This window comes from Antechinus flavipes, chromosome 4 (genome assembly GCF_016432865.1).
Source record: "Antechinus flavipes isolate AdamAnt ecotype Samford, QLD, Australia chromosome 4, AdamAnt_v2, whole genome shotgun sequence".
Classification (NCBI taxonomy): Eukaryota; Metazoa; Chordata; class Mammalia; order Dasyuromorphia; family Dasyuridae; genus Antechinus; species Antechinus flavipes.
In genome coordinates, this window is record NC_067401.1 from 133468514 (window position 1) to 133493602 (window position 25089).

At 38.8% G+C, this 25089-nt stretch overlaps 1 protein-coding gene across 2 annotated transcripts in view; it reads right to left on the reverse strand.

Annotated features, from left to right (window-relative positions):
* The window catches only part of IGFBP4 (insulin like growth factor binding protein 4), a 211781-nt gene that overhangs the window by 168990 nt on the left and 17702 nt on the right, over nt 1–25089 (reverse strand). The window contains exon 4 of one of the 2 annotated variants that reach the window (XM_051994551.1): nt 7281–8163. The exons of the other annotated variant lie outside the window; for it this stretch is intronic. Within the exon in view, the coding sequence (XP_051850511.1) occupies nt 8086–8163 (78 nt within the window). The 3' untranslated portion in view covers nt 7281–8085. Of the gene's footprint in view, nt 1–7280; nt 8164–25089 lie in introns of those variants that run through there. 2 annotated transcript variants of the gene reach the window in all.

Below are 25089 nucleotides of genomic sequence, written 5' to 3' on the forward strand. Positions count from 1 at the left end.
TCACTTAAATCCAATTCACAGATAAGCCAATATATCATCCTGTGATATAATAGGTCCTCTTTCAAAATAAAGAATGAACAACCACAACAAATAACAAACAATAGAAAGGCCTATTATTTTCCTGGGATATTTCCAAGATATAATAAAGGAATCTTCCAAGATTTATTAAATCCAATATGACTACTAGACACCTCTGATAATTCATGTGGATTCAAATGATACTACCTGAAATAATTTAGGTATTATTAAAGATTCCAGAAAAAATATCAACCTTTGTGGACACTTGTGGGGCTAATCACTCCTGCCCACTGAAAGCAAGGATTTCCAAAGAGAAAGACAGATTTGGGAAATAAACTGGTTAAGAGAAAAGATGGTGTCTGAGAATGGAATTTTGATTTCTGAACCAAGACACAAAATATAGGAATGATAAGCTTCTGATTGGGACAGAACATACCTTATAAGGTCTGGTGAGAATATATCACTTGGAGTCTTTCAAATCTAATCTTTAAACAGAAGAGGAAATAGAAAAGAGAAAGCTATGTGGAAGAAGAAGAAGAAAGACATCCAGGAGATTACCAGAGGAAAAAGTCAAGAAAGCATGCAATACCAAAACCCATGTCTTTCACTAAATGTGAATGCCCAAAAGATGTGTAACAAGCCAGACAAAATAGAAAGCTTGTCAATTTGACCTCATAGGAATAGTTAGTGAGAAACATGGAGTTGCCCCATAACTGGACTATGACTATGAAAAAAATATGCCTTATTCCAGAGGAGAAGAATGTAGAATTATATTGTTGATTAAGAAAACACACTCCTAAGAGGAAATCCAGAAACCAGGGGTTGGAAGCATGATAATGATTTTGGGTAATGATAAACTAAGAGCAAAAAGGTCTTCCAAATAACATGGTGAAGCAAAAGGCCACAGAAAGGCCCAGCTCTTCCACATAACGTCCAGAGAAGATTTTTAAAGCGCACCAAGTTTAAATAATAACCAAACAATGGAAAAAGAACAACAGGAGACTCCTTTACCCAACTTAAGACTGTACAAGAAAAGAGAGTCACAAAGCCTCAGGCACTTCCCCTGGGAAAGCCAGAGGAAGCTCAGGTGAAAAAGTTGCAATGATCTCCTCAGAGATGCTACAGGGGCACCTGCCACCAGAAGAAAACCAGAATACTTTTAAAGGGAAGTTCCAGGGGGATTGAAACCTCATCACAATCTGAACAGAGATTCTCCAAGAAGCTTTGTATTTCTAGCATTTAGCACAGAATCTGACATAACTGAAAAGAATTGGGAGGGGCAGGACAAAGAGAGAGAAAGAGAGACAGAGAAAGAGAGGGAGAGAGATAGAGACAAAAAGAGAGACAGAAGAGAGAGGGGGAGGAGGGAGAGAAGGAGAAAGAGTTTAACAAATGCTTGTTGATTAATTGACTTAACTAGAACACTCTCAAGGAGCCTGAAATGTCTCAGTACTCTGAGTACTCAGAAGAGGTGGAATTCAGCAAAAAGCCCTGGAAACTGATGTCAGCACCAAATTGAGGGGAGAAAATATGGCTTAATCACAGTGACTTTAAGAGTACCTAAAAGAACTTGAAGTGAGAAGTAAAATATTAAATATAAGGGGAAATGAATTGGAAAAATAAATAGCCTCAAACAGAAGATGGAAAACCCAAATATCAAAGATTCTGAAAATTAGATTAAAGCAAGCAAAACCAGATGATTCCAAGAAACAAAAAGAAATATTAGCACAAAATCAGAGATTGTAGGTAACTAGGTGGCTCAATGACTAAATGGCTGATCCTGGAGTAAGGAAAAAGTGAATCCAAATCCAACCTCAGATACTTACAAGCTGTATGATTCTGTTGTTCACAAGCTCCAACCAGTATGGTCCTCATTATCAATTAACCAGTTGACTTCTATTAGCTTTTAGCAAAGGGCATTGACCAAGCAAATAAAGCATAAACAATTATAACAAAATAATCTTGCAAAACCAAGGGTGCACTTTTCCCTTGTACATATCATGATCCTTGGAGAGAGGAAACTCGAACAAAAAGTATAGTGGCAGTGCATCATTTGTGTAGGGAACAAATACTGGAAAGGGATACTCAAAAGACTCAGCACCAAGAGTCCTTTTCTCCTTTTAGAGTTTTCATCAACATTATCATAGGGATGTACCTTTCTTCTTAATTCCAAAGATCATTATCTTTCTAGTGTTCACATCAACTCATCCCTCCATCACTCAGGGTCATGATTCTTAAAATCATCACTATCCTCAAGTAATGAATACATTTCCACAATCATCTGTCAGCATTTCCTCTGCTTTCGGTCACTACACTACAGTGACCCCTGTTATACCTTTGATGGACTTTGTTACCAATTCCAGTTGCCTAAGGCACATCTGATAGTTCTTATAGTTCTTCCAAGCTCCCACAATTGTTTCAAAAGAAACAAAGGCAATAAGTGTGCTCTTGGGTACATGATGATCTGGTGGGAGATAGGTCAGTCACCCATCCCCTTCTCCCAACAGCTCATAAGAGCAGTTCTTGTCTTACTGTCCAAGAAGAAAATTAAACTAAAAGGCCATTAGATCATCCTGTTGTATTTCAACTCAATCCCAATTCAGTATCTTCTGGGTAATTAATACTTCTGGATCCATAATCAACTAGAAGACTCTTCATTATCTCACAGTTCCAGTCTCATGTTTGAAAAGAAGTTTTCCAAGTTCCACATGTTGAATTGAAACCAGACAGGGAATATCTATCTGCACATATTCTGTATAACACACCAGGAAAAATAAATCTAAACATACTCTCAAGAGACTCATTGGCCAGTCCTTTATTACATTGTTTTTAATCTATAAGCCATATTTAATAAGGATACAAGGTATCATGTACATGTTTTTCCTGTTCTTTGTATATAGAAATATTGTTTGTTGAGATGTCAGATTTGTAATAATTTTTAAAGATAAAGCACACTCTATAAATGTTAATTGCTGCTACTGTTATTATTCAAGTATATTCCGTAACAGCATTAATGATCAACTATTGGTAATTTGGGACAAGGTCAAATTTCACAAAGACAAAAACACCAAAGGGTTGACAGACAGCAGACAGATGTGGATGGTGTTTAAGCTTTGAAAAAAATCACAGTGTGCTCAGGAATGTATAACTGCTTCAAGGACACAGATTAGACACGCAAGCCTTTCTTCAAATCTCCCTACAACCCTTCGGGCAAAAAGAATAGTTTTAGATTTCAAGTGAATTGTGGCAATGACTGGATTAGATAACTGATACTGGTATCCCTCTCTCATAAAGTCCCAGGGTTTCAGGGAACACATTAAAATTTCCTGGCTAACAACTTCCTGGCATTTGATGCTTCAAATGTTACAACTGTCTTGTGAACTTATTCCTGATGGTTTGAATCATTTCCTTAGTTAAAGGTTCTAATGATATAACCTAGTAATGATCAATTAATCTACCAACAAGTATTTATCAAGCACCTAGTGTGTGCTAGGTACGATGCTAGGCACTAAAGATACAAGTACAAAGAATGAAACAATCATATCTGCAATATGCAGATCTGCAAGCTGCAATAAGTTTATATCCTGATAGGAGAGTCAAGTACATATAAAAATGTATACAGTATAAATATAAAATGAATAAATATTCATGTACATAATATGCAAACATATAAAAGAGTTAAATGCTTGTTAAATAACAAGGTAGTTTGGGATTGAGTAGTATTTGTGGGGAATGAGGAAAAGCTTCATGTACATGATGAGCAAAAATTTTCCCAATAAGAAATCATGTTGTACATTGATTTCACAGCTCCTATTGAGCAATCACTGCCATCTTGAAGAAGAAATTCAGGAGGCACTCAAAGATATAAACAATCAGATTTCAAAAGATGAAATAAATACCATCAAAAATTATAGGAAAATAATATTCCAACCTACTAATGATAAATGAAACAAATTAAACAACTTGGGGATTTCAATTCATATCCAAGTAAACTGACAAAAATTATTGATGGATCTGTGAATTGCCCAAACCTACTGCAGTTTTTTGGATTTATTCCAGAAAAGTGTGTTTGTAATGGTATTTGTCTTAGGGGGTACATGACTACTAAAAAGGTCAAAGACAAAAAGATCCCATGCATGCATATTCAGTCGTATTTTTGTGATACCAAAAACTATTAACATAATGCATGCCTATCAAATGGAGAATGACTAAACAAGTGAAGATATAGAAATGTATTGGAATGTGATTTGGCATGGGAAATTACAAATATTAGGATTTCAGTGAAATTTAGGAAGACTTTTATGAACGGATACTAAGGGGAAAGAATAGATAATAGATCCAGTGACTACAAAAAAAAATGAAAACAACACTGAAAGGCAATTGATTAAATGCAATGACCAATATTGATTCCAAAGGACACATTGTGAAACACAGCTCTCTTGGGAAAGCAAAAGGGAAATATAAATGACAAATTTAGCATATGTTGACAGATGAGGGATTGCTGGGTCTGTTGATATTGCTTAATTTTTTTATTTTGTGTGATCATAGAGGTGTTTGTTGATTTGGTCCTATTCAGCTTGTAGGACTAAGGGCATATAGTTTTTTTCAAAGCACTTGTCTTCCTGTCATGCACACCACCCAACACCAGAGAGAGCTCCTGGAGTATGCGACAAGCACTTCATATCTGACTGTCAGAGAGTTGTCTGTTCTTGGTTCTCTTTCCTTTCTGGGAAATGTCCTTTTCCTCTCATTAGTATAGAGATTGGTATGGTTTATTCAATCACATGAATGACTCTGAGATCCCTCTACTTTACCATACTCTCCTTCCTTTCTATGCTGTCAATTAAAGACCTCTATGAAAAGTTTGATCACTATATCAGTGCCCCAGTGGGTTAAACTAGACAAAAAAAGGGGTGATAAAATATATGTTGGAAATAGAGGAACACTCCAATGGAGTATGATCAGCATTGCCTTTCTTGGTTCCAATGAAGTATGTGGAAGCTTTGGTACCTACTTCCTGTCATGGAATGGCATTAGGAGAATTTGGGATTTTGGTCTGGTCCTCCCCTAACCTGTGACAGAGTGCTATACCAATTAAAACAAAAGATAATTTCTGGTTTTGTCTCTTACATTTTATGTTTGTAGCAAGTAGTATTTGTCTCCAGATTCACTCTGACAAAACTGGGGAAGGTGAGGGATTTTCCCCCCTATCCAGCTACATTTCCCACATATATATATAAGTATATTCCCACAAGTATAGATTGAATTGAAGCTTGTTCCTAGATCCATAACTTCATTTTCTGCTCTTTTGCCTATATAGGAATAGGCAGTTCTCAAAATGGACATGTCTAGGATTAGAGGAAACTTAGTGAGTTTAAGAGGCAAAGAAAACTGAGTCCAATAAGCGAAGTTTTGTGGCAAAGGGATTTTCTTCACCAGAGAAAATGACCCTTGACAAAAAGAATATTGTCCCAAGCTGGGCTATTTTACTCATAGATACATACCAGAAATTGTTTGGACAATACAGAGCCAATGGATAATATAAAATGCCTAATTGGCCGTCCTTCAGACTGCTTTATACTCTAATGAAATTGAAGTCTCAACCCCCCAGAAGATCATAACAGTAGTTAAAAGTTTAATTACTAAATCCTGTTTGAGTTTGTTTTTTATCAAATTTCTATTTATATGCATCTGTGTTATTTTCTGTTCCATACATGTTTCATATTGTATATTGAGTACTTTGTATAGTCCTCCCTTTGTGGGGGGAACCCTAGATGAGGACCATAATCCATGAAGCTATAAATAAAATCGTCCTGAGGGCACCAATGTGGAGAATTTAATGAGCCAAAGTGTATGAGAACAGGGAGTCTAACCCTTCTTATTAGAGGCCAGGTTCCCTCCTAGGTTTGGATCCACTCCAAATTACATACACCTACATTCCCTTAGTGGAAAAGGGATTTGTTCTGTGCCTACCCCTTCTGCCCAGCACTGATTCCTCAAGGTTAGATATACAATATAAACCACTAAGTGAGAAATAGCAATCATTAAAAGCTTTAGACTTGAATTTGAGCGGTCAGGAGGGAAGGGAACCTAATAGTTACTCTAAACTGAGCTAAAGTATAAGCCTAATTCTTCTCCCTTCCCTAAAGACCAAGGTGATATAAAAAGGATTATGTCCTTGAAGGAAAATATTTGTATATTTGATCTTGTAAGTAAATATTTCTTTATAAAAGATAAAGTGATGTAGGTGGTAAATAGAAATTGGGGGGATAGGGGACACAGAGACAGAAACAGAGACATAATAACAGAAAAATCAAGAGAAATACAGACAGAGACAAGGAAAGAGAAAGAGGAAGAGGTGGGAGAGGGGAGGAAGGGAAAGGAGAGAGAAAGAGGGGTAGAGACAAAGAAGAAAGAGAGAAGAAAGACAGACAGAGGGAGAGGAAGAGGGAGGAAAGAAGAGATAAGGAGAGAAAGAGAGAGAGAGATGGGGAGGGAGGGAGGAAGAGAAGGAAGGAGAAAGCAATCCTTGGCGAAGGGAACATTGAGAAAATGGTAAGGAAATCATCTTTATGTTTTGGTGTGTACATTCCCTCCACTGTTGCAGATGGCATGTTATCTATTCTTTTTCATCCCAATCTATATAATCTTTATTTGTTTCCATGAAGAGTCTCCCCAATGCATCAGATAAGCTACCTCTAGATTCTCTTAATGTATTGTGAACCATGCTTAGCACAATGCCTGGCACATAAAAGGCTCTTAATAAATGCTAGTCATTAGTGTGATCCAAGTCCCAAAGTCCATTAATATAAGACATTCTCCTTATTGATCCCTACATGAGAGGGGCAGAGGGTGAAATTGCCCAAAATGAAAGACAAAAAATCTCTGTTCTCTTTTAATTTGCTTTGAGTTTTTTCAGGCATTTCTGCCTTCCAGTTTCAATAAAGAAGGACAATAGTAACCTCACTTCAGGTTACCAAATGGAAGAAATCCTTCACTCTATATTCTCCTATGTATACTTTCTCTGATTCATGTTTTGCTTTCACTTGGGATAAGTGGATTTCTTTGCTACTTAATGGATGTTCATACTTAGAACACATAGGTATACACTGGAATCAGGAAGTCTCATCTTCCTGAGTTAATCTAGCCTCAGAAACTTAATTAGCTTTGTGACACTGGGCAAGTTACTTACCACTGTTTACCTCCATTTCTGTAAAATAAACTGCAAAAGGAAATGGCCAACCACTCCAGTATCTTTGCCAAGAAATCACCTAAAAGGGGTCTCAAAAAGTCGAACAAGACTGAACAACATCACGTGTATTCATTATGGAATTAGAATTTGATAGGAAGGGAATCAAATCTTGGATATAAAGTTTGGGGTCTTCCTTCCCCCATTAAAGAAACAGCTACTAGAAGTCTAGCTTAAACCTGAAAACCATATCCTCTAGACTAATAATATTTAAGGGAACAGATAACTGCAATTCCAGCTCAGCAAACCCTCTCTCTGAGGGGAGCAGAGTAGCCCAGTTTTGAGACCCAAACTCCTGCTTCCCTTCCTGATAGGAATGAAAGCATCCCTTGGAGAAGAGGCTAGCCATCTGTTCTGCCTCCCATCAATCAAATAATGACAGCCCTAGACTACATTTGGGGAACAATCTTTAATATATTAGTATTTTATTTCCTGTGTTTTATTTACCTTAGACTCACCTGTGATTTTGATTCTTTTGAGATTGTGGTGTTTTATAAACTAGTCATACAACACATGTGAATCCATCATGAGTCTCACTGTAAATAGGGCAGGTAGATGGTACAGTAAGAGCATCAGGTCTGGAGCCAGGAAAACTTCTCTTCTTTTTCTTCTTCTTTTTTTTTTTTTTTTTTTTTTTTTTTTTTTTTTTTTTGTCTGAGGCAATTGGAGTTAAGTGACTCGCCCAGAATCACACCGCTAAGAAATTATTAAGTGTCTGAGATCAAATTTGAACTCAGGTCCTCCTGAGTTCCAGGTTGGTGATCTATCTACTGCCCCACCCAACTGCCCTAATCTTCACATTTTTTCTCTTCTTTAATTCAAATCTGGCCTTGGACACTTCCTCTCTGTGCCACTTTATGCAAGTTACTTAACTTTGTCTGCTTCAGTTTCCTCATCTGTAAAATGGAATAGAGAAAGAAATGGCAAAACCAATCCAGTATCTTTGCCAAGAAAACCCCAGATGGAGTCATGAAGAATTGAACACAACTAAACACAACTCAACAACAACCCATTGTAAATACTGAAAAAATTTCCTGATTCTCTGAATATCACAGATCACACAGAGCTAAAGCTAAAAGGGACCTTGAATCTGATACAGGATGTCTTAACCTAAAGATCATGAACCTCAAAGAGGCCCATGGATAGATTTTAGGGGATTTGTGAATTTGGATGGAGGAAAAAAAGTAATATTTTTAATTTCACTAACTTCTAACTGAAATTTAGCATTTCCTTCAGTTGTAGATGAGAGCAAGGAAACATATTTCTGTTAAGAAATCCATAGATTGAACCAAATTGCCAAAGAGGCTCATGATGCCAAAACTCTTCTGCAACTCCCTCACTACACGGGCGAGAAAAATGAGGCTAAAATCAGTTAAGTAACTTGCCCAAAGAGTTACATAAATAATACCTGTCAGAAGATTTGAATTAATAAAGAATTAATTAATTCAATTATAAAGCACTTAATTAAGCTCCTACTATGTACCAGGTACTAAGGATACAAAAAGAGGCAAAAGATCTTCCTACACACACACACCCCGCTCTCATCTAACTTACAATCTAATAGCAGAGACAACATGCAAACAAATATGTACAAACAAACTAAAAGCAGGATAAAAAGGAAAAAGTTAAGAGAAGGTACTATAGAATTAAGAAGGATTGGAAAAGACTTTCTGTAAAAGGTGGGATTTTAGGTGGGCTTGCAAGAAATCAGGGAAGCTAAGAAGTGAAGGTGAGGAGAAAGAGCTTTCCAGACATGGAGGGCAGTTAGAGAGACCGCTAAGAGCCAAGATTCTGATCCCAAATTCCAATTCCAGTCCTGTTTCTGTCATTCCTATCCCAGCCATTCTCTTAATTTGGCTCTTCTCTGAAAAAACTGAATTCTCCATCCTTGCATTTGCAGTGCTAGAACAAAGTCATAACCCCTGAACATCCGGAGCTGGAATCTGAAATGATCTGCAAGTGTTAGTATGGTAACTAGGCAACCCAATGAAGCCACGGTGGCAGAAAGGGATCAGGTGGGGACACTGGGAATGATTACATTGCTGTTTCCAACATATGGAAGTAGGAGAGAGGTTTTCCTTTGCTAATAGAAATAGGCAGGCCACAAAATCCTGTTGTTTGGAGGTATTTCTGCACTGGAAGTGAGAGAGGGATAGGAATTCTGATCAGTCAATGCACTCCAGTAAGAGACAGAGCCAGGGGGTGAAATTTGAGATTGGCTGGCTTTCTATAATGTCAACAGGTCTCATGGAACACACAGAGATAGTTAATGGTGAGAACACTAACTCCAGACAAGGAAACTGAGGCAGATGGCAAATCATCCAGCTGGTAAGTGTCTGAGGCCAGATTTGAACTCAGGAAGATGAATCTCCAGGCACTGTCTCCACTTTGCCAACTAGCTGCCCATTTAGAAGTAGATGGCCAGACCCAAGGGGGAGAAAGAATCAATAGCCCAAATCTGCAAACCCAGATCAGGAAGATCAAGCACAGGGCAGAGCAGAAGAATGGCCCCAAGTCGAGAAAGAGGTTGCCAGATTTTGCTCTCTTCAGCAGCCTGGGAGAGATGAATGAAGATTGATTCTCACCCACCAGATATCTTTATTGGATTGTAGCATGGAAAGAGGCTCCAGCTCACCGTAAGTACATGGGGAGCAGCTGTGTTAGGGATGCCAGTAAACAGATGCTGCAGAATACAATTCTCAAGGGTGCAATTGTCTGGGTCACTCGGGACTATTTGTTCTATTTGCGTTGTCTGGGATCTGCTGGTGTGCTAGTTAACCCGAAGGAAGGCAGTGGAGAGATTTGTTAGTCTGTGGATTCCCCATTCTCAGTTTACTTTTTTGAATTTCACTTGAGACAGGATGAAACAATGAACTCATAGATCATTCAATTCATTGTGTGATATTTTAGTCACTTTTGTCCGATGGTTGATACCCTACAGCTAATAGAGCAACTTCACACCAACTAAAGTATAAATATTTATGCCACCTTCACATTTTGTACATTTTCATGTATACATGTTTATTCTTCCTATAGTTTTCCTAATATTGAACCAACCCTGCACTCCTGGTAAAAATCCCAACTGCTCATGGTATATAATCCTTGCTAGTATTTTGTCCAAAATTTTTGCATCAATATTCATTAGGAAAACTGATCTATAATTTCTTTCTCTGTTTTGGCTCTTCCTGGTTTAGATATCAACACATATTTGTATAATAAAAGGAGTTTGGTAGGACTCCACTGATTTTTACAAATAATTTATATAGTATTGGAATTGAGTATTATTTAAATATTCGGCAGAATTCATTCATGAACCCATCTGACCCTGGAGATTTTTTCCTAGACAGTTCATCAATGGCTTGTTCAATTTATTTTTCTAAGATGGGATTATTTAACCCTAAATAATCTATTTCCTGTTAATTAGATAACTTATATTTTTGTAAATATTCATCAAATTTGCTCAGATTGCCAGATATCTTTGCATATAATTGGACAAAATATTTCCTAATGATTATTTTAATTTTATTTTCATTGGTGATGATTTTGCCCTTTTAATTTTTTTAACACTAGCTATTTGGTATTTTTTAATCAAATTAATCAATGGTTCAACATATTGGGTTTTTTCATAACACCTTTATTTATTAACTCAATAAATTGTTTTATTTCAATCTTATTAATTTCACCTTTGATTTTCAGGATTTCCAATTTGGTTTTCATTGGGGATTTGGGGGGTTTTTTTCAAGGGTTTTTGGGTTTTTTTATTATTGTTGCATGACCAATTCATTGATTTGGGGTTGTTTTTCCTACTTTGTTAACATAAGAATTTAGAGAAGTAAATCTTTCCCCAAGTACTACTTTGGCTGCATTCCATAAATTTTAGTATGTTGTTTCATCATTGTCATTCTCTTTAATGATATAATTGTTTCTATGGTTTGATCTTTGATCCATTTATTCTTTAGGATTAGATCATTTACTCATCAGTTGGAGAATGGCTGAATAAGTTATGGCATATGAAGGTTATGGAATATTATTGTTCTATAAGAAATAATCAATAAAAATAAAAAATAAAAAAAAGAAATAATCAGCAGGATGATTTCAGAGAGGCCTGGATAGACTTACATGAATTGATGCTAAGTGAAATGAGCAGAACTAGGAGATCATTATACACAGCAACCACAAGATTATATGATAATCAATTTTGATGGGCATAGCTCTTTCCAACAATAAGATGATTCATCACAATTGTCTTGTGTTAAAGAAAGCCACCCAGAGAGAAAATAGTAGGAATTTAATGTAGGCCACAATATAGTATTTTCACTCTTTTTGTTGTTGTTTGCTTGCATTTTATTTTCTTTCTCATTTTTTTCCTTTTTGATCGGATTTTTTTTGTGCAGCATGATATTTGTGAAAATATGTATAGAAGAATTGCACATGTTTAACATAAATTGGATTACTTGCCATATAGGGGAAGGGATGGGGGAGAAGGGAGGGAAAAAATTAGAATACAAAGTTTTGTAAGTATGACTGTTGAAAATTATCCATGTATATATTTTGAAAATAAAAAGCTTTAATTTTTAAAAAGTAAGAAATACAAAAGAAAAAATCTTTAACTGGGTCATAGAACTGATGCAATCTGGATTAGTTGAGAAAATATGCATACTGATGGAATCATGGGGTGTTAAATTGTTAAATTATTGAAGGAATTTAGAATGGATGGTTAAATAAATATCCTCCCTTAAAAAATAAATACATAAATAAAGGAGTTCATTATGATTTGAAAAGAAAGGATTTGATCATTTAGTTTCTAATTAATTTTTAATCTATCTTTTCAATGTTCTTTGTTGAATGTAATTATTGATATTTCTGCCTTTTTACATTTGATTTTGATGCTTTCTGTCCTATTATTGGTCTATCTTTGCATAGTTCCATGTGCTTTTGAGAAAAATGTATATTCCTTTCTGTTCCCATTCAGTTTTTCTACAAAGATCTGTCATATCTAACTTTTCTAATATTCTATTTACCTTCTTAGTTTCCTTTATGGTTTTTTTGGGGGGGTTGGTTTTCTCCAATAGAAGATAACTTCCTTGACAGCAATGATGATGATGATGATAACTACTATTCATAATAATAATAATAATAATAACAACAATAATAATAATAACAATATCTATTGACTTCCCTACTTTTAAATCCCAACTAAAACCCCATCTTTTCCTGGAAATCTTCCCTAACCTCTCTTAAATCTATTATTTCCTATTTACCTTGTTATATGAGTTGCATATATGTGCATACTTTCTCCTCCTATAGAGCATAAGCTCTTTGAGGGTAAGGATTGCCTTTTGCCTCCTTTTACTTCTCATCACTAAGCACACTACTTGGCACATAGTAAGCACTTAATAAATGTCTATTAATTAATATAGCAGTTTAAGGTCTACAAAGAACCTTACAAATGTCTCATTTTATATTTACAACAACCTGAGAAGGTAAGTGCTATTATTATCCCCATTTTACAGGTGAGGAAACTGAGGAAGTCAAACATTAAATGACTTTTCCAAAGTCATACAGATAGTAAGTGTCTGAGGCTGGATTTGAACTCCAGTTGTCCTACCTCCAGGTCCAATACTAATCATTGCACCACCTAACTGCCTGTGAGGGCTAGACATTCATTTTTGTCTTTTTATACCAAGAACCTAGAACAGTGCCAGTCACATAATAGGTTCTAAGTGAATACTTTTTGATTAATTGGGGTGCTTACATTTCCCTGGGGGTCTATTGACCCTACTTCCAAGTGCTCTTTGCAAGTTGTTGATGGATTTAATACTAGAAACTTCTCTTTTCCTTTCTGAGACATATTATACAGTCTCATCGGGAAGGGATTTATCTTGTACCACTATAAGTACTGAATTTGATTTAAGCAAGCAGCACTTATGGAACTCTTTATCATAAATTTTACCTCCATAACAATCCCCCAGTGTCATCTAAGAAATCCTCAGAATTTTCATCTTAAGAGAGGCTGTGAAGCTTTTCAATTTAAACAGCACTGTCCTTGCTAAGCTATTCATTACATTTGTGATATAAGAAGCTTGCTTTCAATAATCTTTCGATTTTGTCAAATGACTCAGTCTTAGGAGATGAAGGTGGGGGGGAATCTTATCACTGTATATATTTGGGCCCCATGGACTCTCAGGAGCTCAGTATGCAGCTAATGAATGCCCCCATCTTTCTTTGCTCCAAGAAAGTACAGTCTCTCTGTATATGAACTTCAAGAAGTAGGTGAATTAACTGATATCAAAATCTTCAATGTGCCCCAGGACAACCATTTTCAGCATAAGATCTTCTCAGATTCCAGCACAGAAGCTGTGTACAATTATTTCCCTCTTCTCTCCTAAGATATTTGAAAGTGGTTTGATGCTGCCTTTAGTTACCCAACTTTAATAACCAAATACCTTCTCCATTGTCTGAAGTAATATTGTCTCAAGAACTGGTAACAACAGGGGATGGGCTTTCAATAAGATGTCATTGATGAATTTTGTTTGCTCTAAAAATCACTAAAGGCAAAATCCCACAATAGATAGATAGATAGACAGAAGATAGATAAAGCTACAGCATGCAATGATCATTATTTTAAGGGGATACAAGCAGTGTAATGCTGGTTAGCTCAAACTGAGAACTGATGGTTAAATTTTTAGCATAACCATTTATTTCTCCGAAATCAGCAAAATCTACAATTCAGGTCTGGATTGATTTTTTTTTTTTTTTGCTGATTGTCTAAACTTATAAAAGTGATAGAGAAAAAGTTAATGATGTAGATTAAATTTAAAAGTGTATTTTGAGGCTTTTTTTCCCCTAGAAAGATGATATTAAACATTTACCAACTTCTGGCCACTTCTCCACTATTGCATAATGACTTAATAGGAATATTGTTTTCTGTTTATTTGTGTTTTTTTTTTTTCATTTGGCTTAGTAAAACAGGCCTAGGAAGCTGTTAAGGTTAAATGACTGTCCAAGGTCATAAAATTACCAAGTATCATAGACCAAAATTTGAACCTAAGTTTCTAACTTCAAACCCAGCATTTTAATTAATCTGGATTAGTTGAGAAAATATGCATACTGATGGAATCATGGGGTGTTAAATTGTTAAATTATTGAAGGAATTTAGAATGGATGGTTAAATAAATATCCTCCCTTAAAAAATAAATACATAAATAAAGGAGTTCATTATGATTTGAAAAGAAAGGATTTGATCATTTAGTTTCTAATTAATTTTTAATCTATCTTTTCAATGTTCTTTGTTGAATGTAATTATTGATATTTCTGCCTTTTTACATTTGATTTTGATGCTTTCTGTCCTATTATTGGTCTATCTTTGCATAGTTCCATGTGCTTTTGAGAAAAATGTATATTCCTTTCTGTTCCCATTCAGTTTTTCTACAAAGATCTGTCATATCTAACTTTTCTAATATTCTATTTACCTTCTTAGTTTCCTTTATGGTTTTTTATACAGGGACTTTCCAGAGTCAACTATAGATCATGATTTTATATAGGCTCACCCAAGATAGATGGGCACCTTCTCAGCCATTTGGTCAAAAAAAACCTGAGAAGTTAAGATATTTGCCCAGGGTTACCCACTCAATACATGTCATAGGCCACTCTCAAACCTGGATCTTCAAGGCCATTTTTCTATCCAGTACACCAAATTTCTATTCAGCAGTCTAGTAAACATTTTAAAATACTTTAAGTCTTATTTACAATCTAACTCTGATATCTTTGGATTTAGAGAAGATGACTGTTTTTTAGGGAGAGAATATTCTATAATAAGGAGAAGCTAGGTGACAAAATGGATAGAATGCTGAGCCTGCAGTCAGGAAGACTAATTTTCCTGAGTTCAAATCTTCAGTTATTAGTTGTATGACCCTGAACAAGGCACTTAACCCTATTTGCCTCAGTTTCCTCATCTGTAAAATGAGCTAGAAAAGAAAAATGGCAAGCCATTCTAATAGCTTTGCCAAGAAAACCTCAAAAGAGGTCACAAAGAGTCAGACACAATTGAAAAAACTGAACATATATACATAGTTACACACACAATTGTTTCATAGCCCAAACTGTGCCCAGAAGGGAGACAATTACCGGAAAAAGGCAGGACAGAGGGGAGAAAGTTTGAGGAGAATTCTTCCCTTTCTCTTATGCTTCTCCTAGGGGGTTGCTAGTTAGTTCAAAGTGAAAGTCTATAGTTAAATTTTCTGTGTGATTCAGTTACATCTCAGAAAGTTCCCTAAGAGTAGGAATTCCAGATCATAAACCTCTATAACCCCAGCTCCCATCCACATTGCTTTACACACAACAATTCAATGAATGTGTATTGAACTGAATTGAATTAAAATTGTCCTAGTAGATGAGAGTCAGTGATTTAAACCTGGAAGCCTAGGGTTAGAGTTTCCAATACCTGGATGTGTGGTAGAAAAATCACTTAATCTAACTTATAGGATATAAAAGTAAGTGAATATTATTGTTCTATAAGAACTGACGAGCATCTTTTTGTGATAGCAAAAAACTAGAAAGTGAGCAGGTACCCATCAATTGAGGAATGGCTGAATAAGTTATGGTATATGGAAGTAATGGAATACTTTTATTTGATTATATATATAAGAACAAGCTAATTTTAGAAAAGCCTGGAAAGATTTACATGAACTGATGCTGAGTGATACAAATAGTACCAAGAACATAGTGTACATAATATCAGCAAGATTGTCCAATAATTAACTATGAAATATTTGATTCTTTTCAGTAGCTCAGTGATCCAAGACAATCCCAATCAACTTGGTTTTGAAAAACATTATCTGCATCCAGAGAGAGAACTATGCAGAATGAATGTAAATCAACACATGTTATATTCACTTTTTTCCATTTTGTTTTGTTTTATTTTTTTCTCTTGTGGCTTTTTTCCCTTTTGTCCTGATTTTTCTCTCCCAACATAATTCATAAAGAAATGTGTTTTTAAAAAAAATTAATGTCTATGTTAAAAAAAATGATGAACAGGCTGATTTCAGAAAAGCATGGAAAGACTTACATGAACTGATGGTAAGTGAAGTGAGTGGAATCAAGAGAATATTGTATACAACAACAAGATTATGTGATTATCAACTGTGAAGGGCAAAATATAAATATTTTCAACTTATTTGTTATTGTTGTTTGCTTTTTTCTCATTTTTTTTCTTTCACCTTTTGATCTGATTTTTCTTGAGCAGCATGATAAATATGGAAATATATTTAGAAGAATAGCACATGTTTAACCTATATTAAATTGTTTGCAGCTATGGGAGTGGGTAGAGGGGAAGGAGAGAGAAAAAGTTGGAACACAAGTTTTTGTAAAGGTAAATGTTGAAAACTATCTTTGCATGGATTTGGTAAAAAATAAAAAGCTTTTTTTTTTTTTAAATCACTTCTTTCAGAGCTCTCTATGCAGCTCTAAATAATGTAAAAGTGCCAACCTGCATTGAAGGAGAGAATTTCCTCACCAGAAATTTTCTCCAACATTTCAATCATAAGTCCAGGGCCCATCCTTATCCCTAAATTAAAGGAATTCTCTGGTTTGGACCTAAAGGACTTTGGTGGAAGGGTGAGAGGAAGGAAGACTGGTGTTCCTAGTAACAGTTCACTGCCAGATTACCTTGGCTCCAGTTTTTCACTCCCTCAGGCTTGACCTTCTCCCCAATCAGCACATAGACCTGAAGCCTCAAAAACCTTTCCTCCCACTTCCCCCAGTCTCAGGGTCACCAAACCCAGAGATGCATCTTTCAAAGAACTGGAAGCAAAACTGAAAAAAAGATTCAGCCAGGGACAATTCAGGAGAATTTTGTTGTTGTTTTGGGGGGGTGGTTTGAGTTGTATTTTTTTTTTTACTTTTTTTGAAATGGAAAAAGATTTTTCTATTGTCCACCAAACCTTCCAAGATGCTGGAAAATTAAATTTATTTCCTGTGCAGTCGGCTCCAATTTCCCCTGGGTGGAGATAGAGCTTGCATTCCCTCCTTTCAATGACACAGGATCCCCTCCCCTAACCCCCACCCTGCCTTCCCCAATTACCCAGAGCACATAGTGTGCTTTTGGAAAAACCAGAGAATCGAGGACACAGTCTACCTACAACCTTGACATAGGCTTGACTGCACTGGGAAGTTCTGAATCTAATGAAGGCCATTTTGTTCTTAGAAAGGCAGACTGGTAAATGAAATGAACATTAGATTTTGAATCAAAGTTTTACCGCTTACTATCTAGGTAACTTTGGTCATTTCCCTTACACATTTTGGATCTCAGTTTCCTCATTTGTAACATGAGTCAGGGAGAGGGGATCAATACTGGAGAGTTGGATTAGATGATCTTATCCAAAGCTTCTTCTAAATTCTGTGATCTGAAACTAATGATACTTCTACAACTCAGCTCTGGCTCAGCACTTCTCCAGCTCTCCCTGCCGGTGCCTTTGTATTTTATTCAGCTCACGTTGTCATTGTCGGGTGGAAATAAAGCTGTAAGAGATTTGTGCTGGCCCACAGAGGCAGGGGCCGCAGCTGAGAAGCCATCTGTATAGCGCCTGATGCCAGTTTTTGAAACTACAGTGAACACTCCCTCCAAAGTCATGCCCACCCCCAACTCTAGCCCCTCAAATCCCTCCTTGCTGAAAGTGGTATTCCTTTCCATGCACCTGAGGGGACTGGGAAGGAATTTTTAATGAAGTCAGATAATTAATTCAACCATTCCACACAAACATCCTCCCCAACCATCCTGCTAAAGAGTCATCTCAGAAATAGGCAGCTGGGATCATTCCCCAAATTCTAAGTTCCCTTTGCCCGCCAACATAACCTGGGCATGGGCAGAAAAAAAGATTTGGGGGTATAGATTGCCAAGAAATAAATAAGGATTCTTCCCCCTCCCACCCCAGCATAAAATGGAGAGCAAAGAGCCCTGTAACCAAATGAAGGGGACATTCCTTGCTCTTTCTGTAATCTTGATTCCAACCTACCCCCCTTTCTGGGTTCCTAATAGCCAGACAAAGCTAAAATGTGTCCAGGCAGCCAGCCAGCCAGCTGGCCTGGGCCTTGGCAAGGGGAGGGTGAGTAGGCCTTCACCCTTCCCAATAATGAGTGGAGAAACAAGAGCCCTGCATGTTCATTTCAACTCCCTTGTCCAATTTCCGTTGCCCCATTCCTCTTCCCAGCCCCTGAGTAGGGGGCACAGGTCAAGGTGGTCTGGGGGCCAGTGAGAATCAGCAGGGAGGAGCAGGCCAGGAAATGCTGTAAGCAAGTCCATCTGGTTCAAATCAAATGGACAGGTCCCCAGTTCCCTATTGGGGGAGGAGATTTCTAGGAGCAGAAGTAGGGAAGGAGGCTTTGGGCAGACTATAATCTCGAGGCACCACTATAGATCCCTCCTTTACAAACTTCTACACCCAACTCCCATCTGCTTCCCAGCTTCTTCTCTCATCTCCTTATTACCACCCATCCTACATCCCCCAAGCTATTTATCTGGAAGGTTATGTAGGCTTTAGGACAACACAGCTAGGACAGGATAGTCTGACCTCATACCACCTACCTCTGCCCAAAATCAGGGATGAGGGAGAGATGGAGGAAGAATGGGGAAGAGAAGGAGGCTCCCATTTTCTTGCTATCTCACTCCTCCCAGAGAGAACCTATCAGCACAATGACCTTGCTCTCAGCCCTGCCTCAGTGAACCTTACTCCCATCCTGGGCTTCCTGCCTCCATCTCCCCAAGCAAGAAGACCAAGGACATATGTATTGGGGATGCTACCATTGTGGTTCTTGGAAACAAGGTCCCCCTCTTCCCTTTCCAGGAAACCATCAGTACCTCCCTTTCTCCCCTGCCCGGGAGCCCCTCACTCTGAGTTCCGGGGAATCCTTGAAATCTGGGGAAGGAAGATCAGGCTTCCTGAATTCAGCGCCTGGTGGCTGGAAGGACGCCTGGTTTGCCCAAGAAGACACTAATCTCAGCTCCTCCCCCTGGGAGACTGCTGCAGCCTCCTCTGAAAGCAATTTGTCATGCCCTGAATTAAGTGTCTCCAACAAGGGTTTAATTTTGGCTTAATAGCCCTGTTTTTATGTGTAATTAAATGCTGTTGGATGGTGAAAATATGCTGTTTGCACTTTAGCAGCTCAGTAATGGCCCCAAGTCCTCTCCCCTCCTTTTCCATCATCAGCCCCGCCCTCCCACCCACTCCCCACCAGCCCCAGCCTGTCTGGGTTTAAGGGACCTCCCCTCCACCAACTCTGCTTTCAATATAACCTACTGGCTGGAAATGCTGGGGAGGGGGGGCTGGGACCATTGGGGAAGGGGGAATCTTAGGGGAGGGAAATTAAGAAATGAGGAAGGGGGAGACGAGGAGAAGAAGGAGCAGTTAGGGGAGGTTCTCCTTACTGCTGAGAGTGTTTTTAATCAACAGCAGACATCCCCCTCCCCCACTCCAGGGGCCAGGCCAATTCAAACCCCCAGAATAAAATTGTTCACCCGGTCTGATCAAGCCAGCTCCCTGGCTAGGGCCAAACATGTCCCTATTCCCCAAAGCTTGGGATCCCCCAGATTGTCTTAATTGTTTCCCCACCCCATTGCCTTCCACCCTCTTTCTATGGTTCTTTCTCTCCCTTTTCCCCTAGTCCCCTGGATTTTCCTCTTCCTGCCTCCCATTCCCTAGCTCCCTGCACATTCGATCTTGACTTTTTCCTTTCTAGGCCATCAGTAACTGCCATTAGGGTCTGGAATGCAGGGAGAGTTTCTGTGGCTAAGCATGTTTCAGGGTCATTTGCAAAGCAGCTGGTTTTTGTTGTCCTCCTGAGTCTGGGGAGGGCATGTGCTGGGGGAAGGAGGAGATGGAGCAGAGAAACTCAGAGGATCATAGATCAGAGGGGACTTTTGAGGCCATCGGGGTCAACCTCCTCTTATTTTACAGATGGGGAAATTAAAGCTGAGGGACTTCCTCTGCCTCTGGAGCTGGAGCTCTTTCCACTGTACCATGCTGGCTGCATCACAATTAACATTCCTGCCCCTGACGCCTGGTGAGGAGAGGGGAAGCTCCCCCTCTTAGAGGGCCTGAGGAGGGGATGTTCTTGCCCTCTTAGCCCTTTGGGAGGGGGAGATGCAGAGCAGCAATGGCTTGGCCTCCTGGAGATGTGCTTGGCCAACTCTAAGGAAGTTGCCCCACCCACCCACTGGGCTCTGACATTGGGGTCCATCTGTTTTCCACAGCCCGACTTTTTTCTTCCTTGGCTGGAGAGAAAGCCTAGCCCCTGCCCCTACACCCATCCTAGGGGCCTGATCAGCTGGCCTCACCACTAATAAGCTGGGAAATTGAAACCAAAAGCCCCTGATGGAGTGGCCTGGGGCCAGGGAAAGGGTCCCATGTGGAAGGTCAGCTCCCCCACTTTCTCTAACCCTCATCCCCAAACCCACCCCTTGCTGGGATACTCTGGGCCACAGAAAAGAAAATTTATTTCAGAGAAGGAGGTAGAGTGTCCTAGACTAGCTCAAATAGCCTAAAAAGCCCTCTTCTCCTAATCCCATACTCCAATAATGTCCAATGTTACCAGTCCCATCGAGCTTTTTCTGTTCCCCCCTCCCTCCCTTACAACCAACCTTCTCCCTCAGACTTCACATAGCATTTTGTTTTGTAAATGTACAATGTGTCTAACATGAAGTCTGTCTCCCGGCTTTGTATACTCCGATTATTTCCCTGCTACATTGTAAACTTCCTGAGGATAGGAAAAGAGCCTGACTTTTGTATCTCTCCATAGAACTAGAGTTCAGGAAAAACGTAAGTGATTTTTGGATTGAGTTTTTAAAGCACTGGTTCTGCCCAAGTCTCTCCCCTGTTTAAGAGCCTCCAAAGTGGCTCCCATTCAAATATAGACTGCTTGCCTTTTAAACCAGTCTATCTTTTCAGACTTACTTTATATATTACTCCCTTTTATTCACTCTTTTGTTGTTGTTCAGTCATTTTTCATTGTTGCCAGACTCTTCATGATCCCATTTGGGGTTTTTTGGCAAAGATATTGGAATTGTTTGCCATTTTCTTCTCCAGCTCATTTTTCAGATGAGGAAACTGAGGCAAGCTGGATTAAGTAACTTGCCTAGGACCATACAGCCAGTAAATGCCTGAAGTCAGATTTAAAAACAGGAAGAGAAGTCTTCTTAACTCTAGGCCCAGCACACTATTTACTATGTCACCTAGCTTTAGACATCCTATGTTCCTCTTAAACTGTCTAGTTTCCTGTTCCTCAGATATGACACTCCATATTCTGTTTTCTGTGTCTTTTCTCTGGCTGCCCCCCACGTGTAGAATACACTGATTCCTCCTTTCTTTCAAAGCTCAATTCAAGAAACATCTCCTAACCTGAGACTTTGTCTGCTCCCTCTCGTTGCCAGTATCTCATTGCTGAAAATACTGTGTTCATATTTTGTATTTGCGTAGATGTATACATGTGTTTCCTTTGATTGAATATAAATAACTAGGGTGTAAAGAGTGTGTTGGTATATTTGTGTTCATGTCAGTGTCCCCAATACCTGGCATATTATAGGAATTTAATAAATGTTGAATGAATGAATGAAATTCAAATAGCAAACACCCAATATATGTTTGTTAAATGAAGTTAAACTGGAGGGAAGGAAGATCAGGCACTCAACAAGGAGGATTTGGGTCTTTAACACAGCCTTTCCCCACCAAAGGCAATGGACCTTTTGAGGAACTGAAGTCATTAGGCCTGGACTTAGTCCTGAGTGTTGGATATTAAGGTCTTGGAATCTTAAGGTGGGAGGGGCAGAACTAGCTTAAACTGGCAGAAGGAAGTAGGCTTCAGAAGGCCAGGCCAGCACTGGAACACAAATTCCCCTCTAGACTCTGACAACATGAGCTTAGAGGGAAACACCAACTATGTGGTGATGAAGATATGATTCACTTCCTTCAAAGCCATCCTCCTCTTCCTCCTCCTCTTCCAACTGCTCCTGTAGGCTAGAATATGGTTTAAATCCTTCCTTTTTCCCTTAAATCAATCACAAGATTCCCAAGAAGGAGGGAGAAAGAAGGGTTACATAAGGGGAACGATACCTCCCTGATTTGACAGACAAGTTCAGAACACCTTTTCCAAGGACCCTGAGTTTCAGCTGATTTGAGGATATTTGGTTTTCCATGTGGATATATTTATGGGAGAAAGTGGAGTCCCAGTGGATCAAGAGCTGCCTTCCAAGTCAGAAAAACATGGTGTCAAGTGAACCCTCTGGCATTTACTGTGCTTTCTTCCCAAGAAATCCTCTCTCTAAAACTCTAAGCTGCACAAGAATTGCTGATGTGCCTTTTTAGCAAAAAGAACTTCCCCTACACCAATGAAATAAAAAATCTGAATCAAAAACAAAAACGAACCCACCTCCCCATCCCATCCACAGTGACACACATTCCACATAATGATCACTTTCCCTCACACCCTCACATATGTGTGTGTGTGTTGGTGTATGTGTGTGTATGTGTGTGTGTAGGGCAACTAGCTAGCTCAGTCGATAGAGAATTAGACCTGGAGTCAGGAAGGCTGATCTTCAAATCTGACACTTATTATTTGTGTGATCCTGGGCAAGTCATTTAACTCTATTTGCCTCCATTTCCTTACCAATAAAAATCAGCTGGAGAAAAAATGGCAAACCATTCCAGTGTCTTTGCCAAGAAAACCCCAAATGGGGTCATGAAGAGTTGGACATGACTGAAAGGACCAAACATGTGTGTGCGTGTGTGTGTGTGTAAAATATTTTATCTATACCTATCTTTCAGCTCTGGGCATTTTCTGTCTGGAATATTCTCCTTCCTCTACTCTGCCTTCTGACTTCTTTGGCTTCCTTTAAGTCCAAATTTTCATAGGAAGCTTTTCCCAACCTCTCTTAATTCCACTGCCTTCCCTCTGTTAATTATTGCCTAGTTATTCTTTGTATAGTTCACTTCATATAGATAACTTTGTTCACATTGTTCTCCCTCATCAAATTGTAAGCTATCTGAGAGAAGACAAGTATGCTCTGTTTCTTTGTGTGTCTACTCCCCCCCACTCCCAAAGTTCAATATAGTGCCTGGCACATAGTAGGCACTTAATAAATGTTTATTGATATGGATATTCATATGGATATCTACATAAATTCCATAAATACACCATAGTTATGCCGGCACAATACAGATACACCCACACCTTGAGGCTTAGAGGCCCATGAATAACCAGATTCTGGGGAGGAGAGCACATTTCTGAGGGCTATAAGCTGATGGGGCACATTTTAAAAGTATAGCTTGGTGGTCTAGAGCTTATTAAACTTGCCAACCATCCTCACACTCACACACTCTGTCATAAACCACAAGGGGAGGGAAGATGGAAAGGGGCCTGTGGGTTGGGCCTGGCAGAGTAACCCAAGAATTGACTTAGTTCTCTAAGGGAGTCAGAGATATAGGACAAAGAACACTATACTTGGAATCTGAGGCTTGAATCTTGGCTCTAATATCTGACCTATGTCACTTTGGGCAAAGTCACTTCTCTTCTTAGGGAGTCAGTTTTCTCATCTGTTATATGAGAAGGGTCCACCTAGATCAGCATTTCTCAATGTGGCCTTGGGATCCTGGGGGCTCCCCAAGATCCTTTTAAAAGATCAAAATTATGTTCATAATAATACTAAAATATTTTAATTTCTTGTAGAATGAACATTTGTAGCTATAACCCATGTAAACAAAAACAGTTTGTGGGGGAGGGGCCCCCAATAATTTTTAAGAGTGTAAAGGAGTCACAGGAACAGAAAGTTTGGCAACCACTATCCTAGATAATGCCTAAAATGTCCCTCAGCTGGGAACCTAAAGAGAAGGATAACGGGTGAAAAGAGAAGACCATGTGGTCTGTGTATTAAAGTTGCCAGCTATCTTTGAGATAGGAAGAAAGCTGTCACCCACCATAACAAACTTATCTCTTTGGGCATAGTCCAGCCATGGGGAGAAGGGCTAATGGTTATAAGAGCCCTGGATGGCCAGTTTAGAGAAGAAAAGCACCTAAGAGATCCTCAGGTACTACATTCTCATTTTACAGATGAGGAAACTGAGGTAAAAAAAGTTAAGACCTTAATATCCAGATTCTCAAGACTAAGTCCAGGTCAAATGACTTTAGGTCCTCAAAGATCCCCCTCCTTAGTGGGGGGAGGCTGTGTTAAAAACTAAAATCCTTCCTCTTGAGTTTAGGTTTGATCTTCCTCCCCCACCCCATTTTAACTTCATTTAATAATTTAACACCATAGTTAACAAGTGTCTGAAACAGGAGTCTTACCCAGATCTTCCTGATCCTTTCTGATTCTAACTTCACATTTACCAAAAGTTCAGTGAAGTTCCTGAGAGTCCACAGCCTCATAAACTCAGTTTAATAAGAAAGAGAGTCATACCCCCTATTTCCTCCTCCCTCCCCACCAAAACACTTACGTGCTTAAAAATTCCACATCTCCAGGACAGGAGACAGGGGACTGTCTGTACTGGGGACCAAAAGATAGTCAAAAAAAGTACAGAACTTCTGGTCGGTCTCCCCACACACATCCAGACAATCCTCTCCACAATGGTGCCCCCAACCACCAGGTTAACAAATTAAACAGAAGAAATCTGATCCTCTTCCTGAGCCAGCTCAGCCTGAACTTTACCACCATCAGCCCTTCCCAGAAAAAGATGCAGTCCAGATTGGCTCCACATCTCCTGCTAAGGCTTGATTTTGTTTTCCCTCCAGCTTTCCCTCTCCCTAGCATGTTGTTCACCATTCCCAGAACAGAGTCGCTA